Raw genomic sequence first — 15,499 nt, forward strand, 5'->3', positions numbered from 1 at the left:
AGGGTTCAAAAGAGAGAAAGAAATCAGGTTTTCTATCACTTTTTTCTTAAAAAAAACTTTTCCTACTAGAGTTGGGAAGATAGAGTTTCACAAAAGAAATGCCATCTGGACCGGGTCTCAAAGGACTTCCACATGGAAGCAAGCAAGCCCAGGCTATAAGCAAGGAACAACAAGTCCGATCTGGTTGAACAAAGAGTGTATAAAGGGGAAAAATGGGAGATAAGACTTGGAAATGCAGAATGGTGCTGTGCTGTTGAGAGTCTCTAAAGTCAAGTTAAGGAGTTTGTAATTAATTTAGTAATAAACTAAACCACTAAAGGTTTATGGGTCCCCCAAAGTTCACACCCCTGGGAATCTGTATAATTTCTAAATGATAATTATCCTAACACTCAAAAAGTGTTCTCTATCACAACTGTGATTTTTTTTCCATTCAAAATGTCAAACAAAGCTCAGATGCAGGTTACTGATACACTGATAAATGTGCTGCATTCATTTAAAGATGCATACACCATAAAGAAGCATCAGTTAGCCCCAGACCACGTAACAGTTCTAAATGATCTGCTAAGAAATAAGGTGAAACCACTGGGTGAAAACTCACAGGGTTTCAGATTAGTGAATTCACCTGAGTTTATTGTACAAAAGGTGAGATCTATCAAGACCACAATGTAAGTAACATTTCCCTTCACTTTGATTTGCCTGAGGCGAACTCTCTCCAGAGCTGAGCTGCGTTTATAGGTCTCCCTCACTCTGACCTTTCAAATAAAGATGAAATTCAACTTCCTTCCCAGCCCCTTTATCAAAAGTTTTAAGAAATCAGTCATAGTCGCTGCTATATAATCCAAATTTCCTAAATAATCTCTTGGGTTTTCTACCCTTCTTGATGCCTTAGAGGATCCAGAGTTTCTTTTCCCATAGCCTCCCTGGAGTTCCTCATGTGCCTTCATAAATGTCCCACAGAGATGTAAAAGAGGAGACTCAAAAATGTCAGTAAAACATAGTGGTCAATAGACCTAAGACAAAAACTTACTTTGGCATCATTGGCATATTTAAGGACTTAAAATTTTACTCTTCAATTTGAATTACAGAAATGGCCATCACTACTTTATCTCATTCTACTAGTGTAGTCTGGATCACAAAACTGGTGTGAGAAGGTAGGCAAGGGGATACTTAAGTTTATGCCCTGACTCTGAATTATGGTACTCCAATCATCATGGTAGCCTGCCTTTTCCTTAAAGACTTCATTGGTAGTACTATAATATCTCACAGCTCTTGATCTTTAAAAAAATATTGTCAGGAGACTGAAATATGTTCACACAAAGTAGTAAGTAATTGCTAAGAATGGAAAGTATCCCACCAAAGTTATGTCAACAAGTCAGTTCCTCAGAGCAACAAATAAATTTAATACATTATATATTTATTATACATAATATAATTCTATGGTATATGGTTCTATATTGTTATTAATATATAATTTACTATATTTATATATAAATACATACATAATATATCAAAAATATGAATATTTTCTACGTATGTGTGAATATATACAGATGTATGCATACATACACGTATATATACATATATCTTATTGGTAAACTTGTCTATGAGGCAATGTCAGCTAGCCAGTCAATAAGCATTTATTAAGTGTCTACTGTGTACCAGGCACTGTGCTAAGGGCTGGGAATACAAAAAAAAATGCAAGAGATGGTACCTGCTCTCAAGGAGGACAGGCAGCTAGGTAGCATACTGGATAGAGCCCCAGGTGTGGAGTCAGAAAGACTCATCTTCCTGAGTTCAAATCTGGGCTAAGATACTTTCTAGCTGTGTGACCCTGGGCATGTCACTTAAATGTTTGCCTCAGTTTCCTTATCTGTAAAATGAGATGGAGAAAGAAATGGCAAACCACTCCAGTATCTTCGCCAAAAAAAACCCAAATGAGGACACAAAGAATCAGACATGACTGAACAAAAACAACAAATTCTCAAGGTGCTCACAATGTAAAGGGGGAACAATATGAAAACAAATACATACAAACAATGGAGGGTGAATTGGAGATAATTAATAGAAGGAATGCATTAGCATTAAAAGGGACCAGGAAAGGCTGCTCATAAAAGATGAGATTTTTAGCTGGGTCTTGAAGGAAGCCAGGTTGCAGAGTTGAGGACAGAGAGTATTCCCAGCACAGAGACAGCTAGAAAAAATACCAAGAGCCTGGAGAGGGAATGTCTTGTGTGAGGAACGGCATGGGGCCCAGTATCACTGGATGATGGGGCATGTGACTGGGAATACGGTGTAAGAAGACTGAAAAGGTAGAAGGGGAGCAGGTTGTGAAGGGCTTTGAATGCCACTGGAGTTTATTGAACGGGGGGTGGGGGGAGAAATGGTCAGACTTAAGTTTCGGGAAGATTCATTTGATAGATGAGTGGAGGATGGAGCATAGTAGGGAGATACCTAAGGTGAGGACATCAGTCAGCAAGCTGTTGCAATAGTCTAGGCATGAGGGAAGGAAGGCCTACATCAGGGTGGTGGTAGTGTCAGAGAGGAGAAGGGATAATATAAGAGACATGTTATGAAAGTAAAATTGACTGTCCTTGGAAATAGATTGGGTTGGGGGGTTGGGAGGAACATAGTAAGGATTCAAGGATGGTACCAAGGATTTGGGCATAAGTGCCTGGGAGAATGGCAATATCCTCAATAGTTATAGAGAAGCTTTGAAACAGGGAGGTAAGGGGAGAATTTAGAGCTGTATAAATAAAACTGAGCATCTTCAGCATAGCAATGACAATTGCTTAATAATAATTAGTAATAATAATAGTGATAGCCTTTATACAGAGTGTTCAAGTTGGGACACATGGGCAAAAATGCATATTTTCAAGAAATGAAATGAATGAAACTTCCAACAACATTTTATTTAATTAGAATATTAACAAATAACATCTTCAATATAATTTCCATCATTTGTGATGCAAAGGTTGATAAGCTTTGCAAGATTCATGTGAACTTGGTACAATAACTCAGTAATTCCACATTGCTGTCAATTTTAGTACATTCACATATGAATATGAAATCATATGATATTATTTGAAGTTGAAGATGTTATTTGTTAATTAAATAAAATGTTGTTGAAAATTTCAATCATTTCATTTCTTGAAAATATGCATTTTTGCCTTTGTGTCCAGACTTCAGGAACACCCTGTATAGCTTTATATATGTGCCAGGCACTGTGTTAAACATTTTACAAATATTATATTATTTGATCCTTATATCAACTCTGGGAGGCAGGTGGATCCAAGGGAGCTTATGAGACCATCAAGTGAAATAGTATAGGGGGAGAGGAGAAGGCCCAGGACAGAGCCTTGGGGGACAGTCATAGTTACTGTGCATGACATGGATAAAGGTCCAGAAAAGGAACAATCAGAAAGGTAGGAGGACCAAGGGAGAGCAGTGTCACAAAAACCCAGAAAGAACAGAATATCAAGGAGAAGAGGGTGCTTGACAGTATCAAAGGCTACAGAGGTCAAGAAGGATGAGGAATGAGGAAAAAACTAGGTTTGGCAATTAAGGGATCATTAATAAGTTAGGAGAGGAGTTTCAGTTAAATGATGTCAAAAGCTAGACTACAGGGAGTTAAGAAGAGTGTAAGAGGAAGTGAAGGCACTAAGTATAGATGGCCTTCTCAAGGAGTTTAGTCATGAAAGGGAGGAGAGCTACAGAATGATAATTAGTGGAGATGAATGGATCAAGTGAGGATTTTTTTGAGGATGAGAGAATGATGAGTAGTTTATATCCACTAGAGAAGCAGTGAATAGACAAGCAGGGATTAAAAATAAGTAAGAAAATGGGAGTAATAGAAGGGGTAATATGATGAAGATGCGATAGGATGAGATCACTTATCAGCAGAAAGGTTAAGGATGAATAAATAGAATTTAGAATCATTAGCATAGAGATTATAGTTTAATCCATGGGAGCTAATGAGATTACCAAGTGAAACAGTATAGAGGAAAAAGTGAAGAGGGCCTTGGATAGAGCCCTGGGAGACATCTGGAATGACTTCGACAAAGATTCAGCAAAGGAGACTGAGGAGTGGTCAGGAGGAGAACCAGAATAGAAGGGTGTCATGGAAATCTAGAGAGAAAAGGGTGTCAAGGAAAAGAGGATAATCAATAGTGTCAAAGGCTGCAGAAAAGTCAAGAAGGATGACTATTAAAAGAAAAAGGCCATTAGATTTGGCATTTAAGGGAGGAGTGTACACATCTCTACGTGAATTGAGAGAAGGGGTTAGATGTGAGAGATGTTGTGGAAATAAAAATATCAAGATTTGGCAAATCATTGGATATATGAATTCATGGAAAGTCAGAAATCAAAAATAGCACTAAATTTTTAACCTTGGAGACTGGAAAAATAGTGGTATCTTTAAAAGAAATAAAGGAGTTTGAAAGAAGGGTTGTTTTGGGGAGGAAAGCAACAAGTTTTCCTATTGCTACCTACATAGCTTTAAAAATCACTTTTTGTCATTCTTATTAAGTATCAGTTTGATCTGGATTTTATCATTCTTGACATTCTTTCATGGAGGAAAGGGGATTGTCTAAAAAGATCCAAGTGTCAAGGAACTCATGTACTAACAAAAATTCTTAAAAGCAGAGAGAAGGGAAGTCAGGTAATTAAGGATGAATAACTAAGTGTAGCACATATCTGAAAAAAATGTCAAAAATACTAAAACTCAAATCATACTAAAGAAAATGAAAGAAGGGAATGAGATTGCTACACAGATGTTGTTCAGTCATGTCTGACTCTACATCATCCCATTTGGCATTTTCTTGGCAAAGATACTGGAGTGATTTACCATTCCCTTCTCTAGCTCATTTTACAATGAGGAAACTAAAGCAAATAGGGTTAAGTGACTTGCCTAGGATGAGGCTAGATTTGAATTAAGGTCTTCCTAACTTCAGGCTTGGTCCTCTATCCACTGTGCCACCTAACTGCTGATACAAACATGCAATTGGTTTAATTATCATCTTTATACCAATGACTCACATATCCATCTATCCAGCCACAGAGTTTTAAATCCACACTAGCAATTGCCTATTGACATTTCAAATGTCAAGTCCAAAACAGAATCTGTTACCTTTTCCTGAAAAGCAGCCTCTCCTCCAAATTTCTCTCACATCCAACACCTTCTCTCTGCTCACCTAGTTGCCGCCTTGTTTTAGTCCCTCATCATCTTTAGCCTAGACTATTGAAATAGACTCCAAATTAATCTCCTTTCTTCCAGGTTCTCACCACTTGATTTCATTCTACACACTGGTGTCAAAATAATTTTCCTTAAGTACAAATCTGACCACATCACTCCCCTATACTCAAGAAACTGAAACTCTAAGCTGAAATATAAATTGCTTCTAAGATGAAATATAAATTCTTCGCTTAACTTTCAAATCTCTACATAACTTGGCCCAATCTATCTTTCCAGCCTCATTAAACATTTCTTTCCCTCTGCAACCAATCCAAATTGGCCTCCTTTCTGGTTCCTCACGCACAAAATACCACCATCCATTTCTGTGCCTTTACATCAGCTATTCTCCATGTCTGGAATGTTCTCTCTCCTCACCTCTGACTCAGAGACTCTGTCAGGTTGCAGCTCAAGCCCTCCCTCCTATATGAAGCCTTCCTTGATCCCCTCAATGGCTAGTGCCCCTCCTTATCAAACCACCTTGTTTACTTGAACTACTTTCTATTTATTTTCTTCTTATTCATTCTGTATCTGCTTATACAAGTAGTTATCATCTCTTCAGTTAGAATGTAAGCTCTTTTCCAGGAGGGATTTTTTCCCTCAAGTATTGTCTTTGTCTCCACTGTGCCTATCACAATGACTGGCATTTAAATATTTGTGGATTTGATGGATTAATAAAAGGTGATAGGAGGAGGTGGAATCAACTCCTATTTTATTCCTGATTTTTCTAAAGCAGAGAATGATCTTATGAAAAAATAAGCAAAAGGGAATATAAAATAAGAAGAGAGATAGGAGAGTACTAACTGCTAAGTCACAAGACCTGAAAGAAATATAACACACAGGACAAAAAGAATATTTAACTATATTTCAAGATGGTGTTTTTGAAAACCCTTGGAGACTAGGAGATGGACTGCTATACTTTGGGGTGGGGGTTGTGTGAGGGCACAGGAGACGATCTAGCACTATACATCTAGTTCCCAAGTCTGAGGAAATGAATGCTAAATGAGAAAACTCCCTCTACCAATGCAAATCAGATTGGCAACTATACACTTAAAAGAGTTACCCTGAAGACACCGAGTTTAAGGGAATTTGCTCAGGGTCAGATAGCCAGTATGTGATAAAGGCTACTGTATTAAAGTCAATTGAATGTTATCCTAAGTTTTGAAAAGATGAAGATGATTCTTTAAACCATAGGCTGATAAGCTTTATTTGGATTCCTGGCAAAATTCTATAGCATATTATTTAAAGTGATGATTTATGAGTACTCAGAAAGGGAACATAATAATCACTATAAGCCAACAAGGATTCATCAAGAAAAAGTCATCCCTCCCAGTCCAATTTCCTTTTTTTTTCTTTTTGGCCTGGATTTTAGGTCAGGTCTTTTTATACCTTGTACAGCCCACTTTCCACTAGTTCACACTGCCTCTCTATAACAATACCCTCCACTGAAATCTAATAATGATGCTTAATCATGGTATATAGGTGACCCTATATTCTCTTTTATAAGGTAGATGATGGGAATTCCATCAACATAATGTACCTGTATTTTAGCAAGGCATCTAGCAAAATATCTTTCTATATCTGCATAGATAGAATTATATGAGTTGCATGATAGTACAGTTGGGCTGATTTGAGACAAGTTTGATCAATATCAATCTGCAAAGATGCCTCCAGGTGCCACAGAGTTTTCTCTTTGGACTCTGTTTTATTTAACTGTTTTGTAAATAATATGTTATGAAGGCATGGAAGGAAATAGTTATCAAATTTACAGATGACATGAAACTAGGAGGAACAGATAATGTCTGATAACAAAAATCAGGATCCACAAAGATCTTGTCCCCAGGCTAGAGCAAAAGGATAAAAGTTATATGGTAAAATTAATGACAGGCAAATTAAAAGCATTTCACTTGAGTTAAAAAAAATCACAATTCAGAATAGTAAATTTGTGGCTAAATAACAATTTATGTAAGGGGAAAAAACCTGTGGGGCTTCTCAAAGACTCTAAACTTAGTATGGGTCAGAAGTGAGAAATGATGTCCAAAAGAACTAATGTGACCTTAGCCTTATTTAAGAGTGACAAAATGTTCAGAATGAGCAGGATTATACTTTGCTCGGCCCTGTTCAGAACACATCTGGAGTATTATGTTCAGTTTTAAGCGTCACATTTTAGGAAAGACATCAACAAACTGGAGCATATCCAAGAAGGGTGACCAGAATAGTGAGAGGCCTGGAAACTAGGCCATATGAGGATTAGTTACCACATAGGGAGATTTAGCTTGAAAAAGAGAAGACGTGAAGGGTAGCAGGGATGATAGTTGTCTTCAAGCATCTGAAGAGTGGTCATATCCTTTCTCTTATTACTTCCTCCACTTTCTGAAGGATGACATTGTCAGTGAGGCAGGTCAGCTGCTCGGCTGTTGGCAGTTCTATGCCCTATGGCCCAGCAGAACAAGTTCAATCCCTCTTCCACATGACCTCTCTTCAGATACTTGAAGACTTTTGCAGAAGTTGGTCCAAGAGAACTGGAAAATTCTCAAGAATGAAAACTGTGAAGACTTAAGTAGAAATTCTTGTGCGAACTGGAGGAATCCTTGTTGAGGATCCTCTAGTGGCTATTCGTTTTCAGGTGTGGACTTTGAGGTCCTTTCTGACTATGACAGTCTATGATTTTAATCCAATCCCCTCATGTCATTAATGTGGAAACTGAGGCTCAGAGGAGTCAATTGGCTTGCTCAAGGTCACAGCATTATTTAATGGCAGAGTCAGGACTAGAACCCATTTCTCCCAACCTCCAGGCCAGATTTTAACTCAGAAAGATGAGTTTTCTTGACTCCAGGCCTGGCATTCTATCCACTGTACCACCTAGCTGTGCCTACATATTATGTATACTTATGTAAGTATATGTGTATAAACATACATATGCATATATATGCAAATCATTATGACCTCAAGTGCTCTGCAATTCCTCATTATGGGATGATTTTAAGAAGGAAATGCTAGCAGAGCCCACCAAGATAAGAAGTATGTACCCTATGGCCTACAGATCACACTAGTTAAATGTATACAAACTCATCAACTGAATACTGGCTACTGGATAAAATCTGTTTTCCTAAAAGACAATTCATTGATTCCCCCAACTTCTAGTGCTCACTCTGGCAAACTATCCTGTATTTAACAACTCTGTATACATTTTTGTTTATTAACCTTATATTTTTGCTGTAGAGATTTTTATAGGTACTTAATGTATCCCCCATTACAACACAAGTTCATTGCAACTAGGGAGTATTTCATTCTTTGTACTTTTATCCCTGGCGCCTAGCACAGTATTTGGAACATAGTAGACCCTTAACAAATACTTATTAATTGATTTATTGATAAAAAGGCTGACATCTTCATTATGATGAAATGGTGAAATTCCATAATGATGAAACCATGGCTGTTTCGAGGTTGAAGAATATATTTTATATGCATATATATATATATATATACATATATATATACACATACACACACACACAAACACACACACACACACACACACACACACACATATATATGTATATGCATAGGCACACAAAATGTTAAATATATTCATACAATTTTGTGCCCAGAACATAAAGCTTATACATTCAGGGCATCCATTTTCCACTTGAATCTACCAGTAAGCTCCAATATGGAACAATCCAATTAACTACAGTCAATGCAACTAAAAGTTTCATTGACAAAAAGGTGGAATATGGGCTAGTAACTACTGAATGGGGCTGCTAGGAGGTGTAGTGGATAGAGCACTGGGCTTGGAATCAGGAAGACTCATCTTCATGAATTTAAATCTAGCTTCACACACTTACTAGCTGTCTGATCTTCAGCAAGTCACTTAACTCTGTTTTGCCTCAGTTCTTCATCTATAAAATGAGCTGGAGAAGGAAATGGCAAACCATTCCAGTATCTTTGCCAAGAAAACACGAAATGGGGCCACAAAGAATTGACACAACTGAAAGATGACTGAACAACAATACGTGAATGATTTAATTGACAATTTCTAATTCAATCAATTCCTGCAAATCACTGCTCTAGTTGATGGTGAAACTCAGAACAAAGATAAGGTAATCAACAAAGATTAGGATTTTTGTGTGTTGGCTGGGGAGATAAGAGTAGTAAGAAAATTTACAGATAACATTCATCAAACCTAAAAAAAAAATCAAGTTATTTATCCTAGATAAAGAAAAACAATGGCCCAATAAGCTATAACATGTTTTAAACAATATCTTATGCAATGTCTTGCATAAAGGAAATAAAAAATATAGCACAGTAATGGGCAAATAAGAATAACTTAGATTAACATAGTATTTTAAGGCTTACGAGGTGTTTACTATGATTCTCTAAGTTCTAATACAAGAGTGATTATCCTCATTTTGTAAAATTGAGAAAATTTGTAAGTGAGAAAATTGAGGCTCACAGTCCCACAGTTAAGTAAGTGTCAAAGCCAGGGTCTGAACTCATAACTTTTTACACCAAGTCTAGCCCATTTGCTAATTATTGTGCCACACTGCTTCTCACTAACAATTCCTTCCACTAAATCCCTATACGGATGCTTCATCATGGCAGACAGCTGACTCCGGGCTCTCAAGGGCTAGGCAGTTTCTACTAAACTAGAGAGGGTTGTCCAAAGATTAACCCAGTTGACTTGCTGACAGGATGCTTTCCTCACAAAAACTATTTGAAGCAAAAACTTTGTAGCCAGTTTAAAAAAAATGTTCACTCAAAACAACACTTAGGTTTTACCTCATACCCAGAAAGTTGATAGTTAAAGATGGGAATAGTCCATGTTGGAAAGACAAGCATACTAATTCATTGTTAGTGAGGCTGAGGATTGATATTGTACTGAAAAACAATTTGGAATAATACAAATGGAGTGACTAAAATGCCTATACCAACTTGACTCAGAGACTCCATTTCTAGGCATAAACCCAAGGAGCGTCATTGACAAAAGAAAGATCTCATTCATACCAAAATACTTATAACAGCATTTTTTTCTGTTTTAGCTAAGAACTAAAAAACAAAAAAAACAAAAAAAACAAAGTACATACCTATAAGTTTGGGAATAGCTAAACTAATCCTGGTATATGGATTTAATTAAATATTACTGTGCTGTAAGAAATGATGAACATGACAAATACATAGACACACAGACATATGAACTGTTGCAAAATGAAGTAAACAGAAATGGGGGAAAATATACAAAAATATAAATGGGAAAAACAACAACCATGCAAAAAGGAATCAAAACTGAAATTACAAAATTATAAAGACCAAGCTCTCAAGAAGAGAGATATGAACCCTCCCCAACTCTTTTGCAGAGGTGAGGTTCCAGAGGTGTTGAATATTGCGTATAGCATCAATCGGTTTTACTGATTTCTCCCCCTTTTTTTCATTGATTTTTGTTATTGCCTTTCTTGTTGTTATACAGGGATAGATGGAGAAATGTAGGTAAACAAAAGATATTAATTAAAATCTATTTTTATATGCAGACTTATTTGTAGCTTGCTTTTTAAGATCTGATCTTAATTACTTGTCCAAAAACATATTTCTAACTGAGAACATGAATGGACAAAGCAAATGTCTGCTTTATGATTTGCTTTGCTCAGGGCATACTGTAAAATCAATGCAAAAAATATTATGTTTCGATTTCTAAATTAATTCCTTTCCATTATCAAAGGGAACTACTTATATTCCCTTAAGCATTTCATTGGGTTTCTTGGTAAACACAGACACATTAAAATAAGAAATAATAGAGCTTAAATTTGAGAGATCTCTGAAAATCATCAACAAATTAGGCATCAGCCTTTGGAATTCTATTGTATATGTAGTATGTATCCAATTGTATATGCATATGTATATGTATAGGGAATGCAATTGTATATGCATGTGTATATGTATATGGAATGCAATTGTATATGCAGTATATGTAGACATAGATGTTGAGATAAAAATATGAAGTATCAAACTAATCAATTAATTTTTAAAACACAGAAGTGAATACAGGAAAATTTAAGAAAAATTGATCTAGAGATTAATTTCAATATCTCTAATTTTAAACATAAAAAGTAAATGGAAATTACTGAATGGGAAGCAATAATTCACATGTCTATAGCACAGCTTCACAAAGCACTTTCCTTATAACTGACATGAGGTAGGTAGTGCAAATATTATACCCTCCTCATCTTACAAATCAGAAAACTGAGACTCACAGAGTATAGGTGATTTGCCCAAGGTTCAACAATTAGGAATGGTCAGTGGTAAGACTCAAACGTAGAATTTTCCTTATTCTAAGTTCTCTAAACTACCCTGCTTCTCATCTTCTATGTTATCCTCAAAACTCAATACCATATGCATCAAAAAGGTGGCCTGTATATAAGATTTTCAAAGACAAAGAAGAGAACTGAGATGCATTAATGTTGACTAACAACCCCAATGAGTTTAGAGAAGAGTATGACCTAAGGAATGGGGTTTTTTAAAAGATTTATCTAGATTATTTTATACATTATATATAAGTATTAAGCATAGAACTAGAGAAGTAAACTAAGACAAGATATTTTTACAATCTAGGAAAGAAATGAAAGCTACATAGGATCCCAGGATTAAAAAAGAGATATCATGTAGTGTTACTCTTTCCTTTTTCGAATGAATAAACCTATCTAAAGAGATGAACTAACTTGACCAACATCATGTGGATAATAAATAGTAAAGCCAGGATTTAAACTCTGATCTTGTGCTCTCCCCACTGGACTATGTGTTACTTAACTATTCAGGGGAAGTTTTGAGCTTTTGCTGCAGCACATATGAATCAACATCATAAAGTAAATACCTCTGCACCATCATAAAGAGAATTTTGGTATACAACTTTTATGCATTTGTAAGAAGCAATATTAAATGATGTCTCTTGTTGGATGCCCTCCACTGCAATTCTAGATTGTATACTATACTCTAAGGCAACTCTCCTCATTCTGGTTAGATCCAAAATAACCATGACTTTCTAAAGCACTTGGGAACCCTAAGTGGAACGGGAGAAAACACTGGCTTGATTTACATTAAAAAAAATCACCTTTAAGACAGGAACTAATATTTACCTCGTTTTTCCAGACACAAAAATGGAATATCAAGGGACATAAAAAGCAGACTTTACTTCATGGTGACACAGGAGATTAGAGGAGATTCTTGACAAGTAGCCCTGAGGGATCTCTACTGAAGTCAGAGTTGGTGTGACAATAATTCTGTCTCAGTATGAATGAGACTTGGAGTCACAAATGTTTTTCCAAAAGAATAACCCTCCAGTCTAGTAAATAATACTTAAAATCATGTGATCTTTAATTGTATATCATTCGGTCAAATAACTCAATTGGTTTTTGCAATAAGCCAGTGAAGTAGGCTTTTAGTCTATTATTATTCACATTTTAAGATGAGAAAAACGGGACCGAAAAGGTCAGATGGTTTGCCCAAGGACACAAATTTAATAATAGAGTGGGCATTAGACCTCAAATTTAGCATCTCCTTTCTGAATGCTACAATGAATTCATACCTTCAAATGTTCTGTTCCTAGTCTGCTGAATGATTTTTCCTCCATCCTTCTTGCTATAGCCAGCCCTCAGAACTTCATGTAAAGCCAGACCATAGAGAAGAATGGCATCATGGAATCCTTCCACAAACATGTTAACCTGAAAGGGTAATAATATCAGTTAGCTGAGACCAAGTGCCAAATTATTTCTCTTTATGAATATTAACAATGATCTTGAGCATTGCCCCCATTTCATACTTAGAGAAACTATGGTATATTGTATATTATTGTTGTTTAGTCTTCTTTAGTTGTGTCTGAATCTTTGTAATCCCATTTTGGATTTTCTTGGCAATGATACTGGAGTGGTTTGCCATTTCCTTCTCCAGCTCATTTTACAGATGAGGAAACTGAGCCAAGCAGGATTAAATTACTTCTCTAGGATCATACAGCTAGTAAGTTTCTGAGGCTGGATTTAAACTCAGGAAGATGAGTCTTCTTGACTCCAGGCCCAGCACTCTATCTACTTCACCACTTAGCTGCCTCTAAGGCATATCATTCCTGCTTTACAGTTCCTGGGAACTCTTCCTCTCCTGCACAGTAGTATGATGCCTAAGCTTAATCATCAAACTTATATCTGGATTCTACCACTTTGATGGACATTGAGTGGCTCTCTGGGAGGGATGAGAGCAAATCTCCAAGTTTCCAACACTAGCTGTTGAGCTCAAGTCTTAAAATCACTGTCTCAAAGCACATTGACAGCACACTAAGGAAAAGAGAGGCAAAGGGGCAACACTGCCTGGTGTAAAATTATCTTTTGTGAACTTAGTGAATAGATTTTCCAAGGAATCATGAAATTTCCAGTTGAGCAATAAAAGTCTTACGGATTATATGAAAAGGTTAATAACTACAATTAAATTTCAACAAATGCAATTCATATGCCTAAAGGGCTATAAAACTGTGCATACCCTTTGGCCCATCAATACCACTTCTAGGGCTGTATCTCAAACAGATCATAAAAACAGGAAAAGGACCCACATGTACAAAAATATTTATAGAAGCTCTTTTTGTGGCAGCAAAGAATTGGAAATTGAAGGAATGCCCATCAATTGGGGAATGGTTGAACAAGTTGTAGTATATGAATGTAATGGAATACAATTGTGCTGTAAGAAATGATGAGCAGGAAGACTTCAGAAAAACCTGGAAAGACTTACATAAACTGATGCTGAATGAAGTGAACAGAACCAGGAGAACATTGCACATAGTAACAGACACACTCTGTGATAACTAACTTTGATAGACTTGGCTCTTCTCAGCAATGCAATGATCTAAGCCAATTCCAAAAGACTCATGATGGAAAATGCCATCCATATTCAGAGAAAGAACTATGGAGTGTGAATGCAGATGAAAGCATAGTATTTGCTCTCTCTCTTTGTTTTGTTTTGTTTTTTTTTTCCCATGATTTGTTCCATTGGTTATAATTCTTTTTTACAACATGACTAATGTGACAATATGTTTAATATGAATGTATGTGTACAGCCTATATCAGATTGCATGCTGTCTTGGGGAAGGGGGAGGGGAGGGAGAGGGAGAATATTTAAAACTCAAAAGCTTGTGGAACTGAATGTTCTAAACTAAAAATTAATTAAAATTAAAAAAAACAAATGTAGTTCAGTTACCTCATGGGTCTTCATGCTAACATTTTAGAAGAGGATTCACATACTCTAACAATTCCAATTTTTAAAAAGTCCCCTCTCTTTTTTTGGTATCTCCATTCTTGCTCTCTGCTGTTTTGGAACTTCCTGTGCCACATATATACATACATACATATATATAATTACTGTACATGAAAATACTTGAATCTCATTTCTCCTAATTAATCAATCAATCAACAAGCACCTCTTATGTATCTGGCCCTATGCCACATGGGGATAAAAAGAAAACGCGAAATACCACCCGGCCTCAAGGAATTTACTTTCTATTCTATGCCTATATGTAAAGAATGTAAAATAAATAGGGTGAAAGATTTAATGCTGAAGGAAAACAGCCTACATGGATTCTCAATTCTAGTGCTGTATTCAAATCCTACTTAATTTGCAAGTGAATCTGACACATCTCCCTCTTTCTCTACAAAATGGCTAATTTTCTCCTTCCCTCTAGGGACACAATTAGCACAAGTGAGTCCAGCTGTGGGTGGAGAACCCATTAGCCACACTGCTAGCTACCAGAAGTCTGTCATAACACCTACCTCATAGGCCTCGAGCCAGAAGCAAAATCCTAGTGTTGAGACTTTCACAAGTAGCAAATCCTCACACTTACGTTTGCTTTTTAATGGAAGGAATGCCTCCTAACACATTATAGATACTGGAAATTCGAAGTTTAAAGAAGAAAAAAACTAACTCCAAGTACAAAGTGAAAAACGGAAAAAAAAAAAAACACTTCAACATCAAGTTGTCCTTAAAGCTCTCCCTGCTAGTTTCCATAAGGAAATTAGAAATACTTTTTAGGTGAGGCTGCATCTAAGCCATTAGTATGAATGTATATTGTATTATTTTCATTGGCCTCAGGAAAAGAGATCCTCTGGGCAACCTGTTTACAGACTTCATACACCTCCAATCCTGGAAAATGTTTCCTCATCTATTATAAGTAAGTCTTCCCTAAACACCTGAATTGATTTGGCTGATGCTGAATGCTGTCCAAATCAAGTTAAAAAGATATAATGC

The 15,499-nt window shown here is 36.4% G+C and overlaps 1 protein-coding gene across 2 annotated transcripts in view; it reads right to left on the reverse strand.

Moving 5' to 3' along the window:
• Positions 1-15,499, reverse strand: part of NPR3 (natriuretic peptide receptor 3) — an 87,310-nt gene that overhangs the window by 13,099 nt on the left and 58,712 nt on the right. For both annotated transcript variants that reach the window (XM_036740999.1, XM_036740998.1), the window contains exon 4: positions 12,804-12,939. In XM_036740999.1, coding sequence (XP_036596894.1) covers positions 12,804-12,939 — 136 coding nt within the window. The remainder of the gene's footprint in view (positions 1-12,803; positions 12,940-15,499) is intronic.

Source organism: Trichosurus vulpecula, chromosome 1 (genome assembly GCF_011100635.1).
Source record: "Trichosurus vulpecula isolate mTriVul1 chromosome 1, mTriVul1.pri, whole genome shotgun sequence".
In the NCBI taxonomy this organism is placed as follows: Eukaryota; Metazoa; Chordata; class Mammalia; order Diprotodontia; family Phalangeridae; genus Trichosurus; species Trichosurus vulpecula.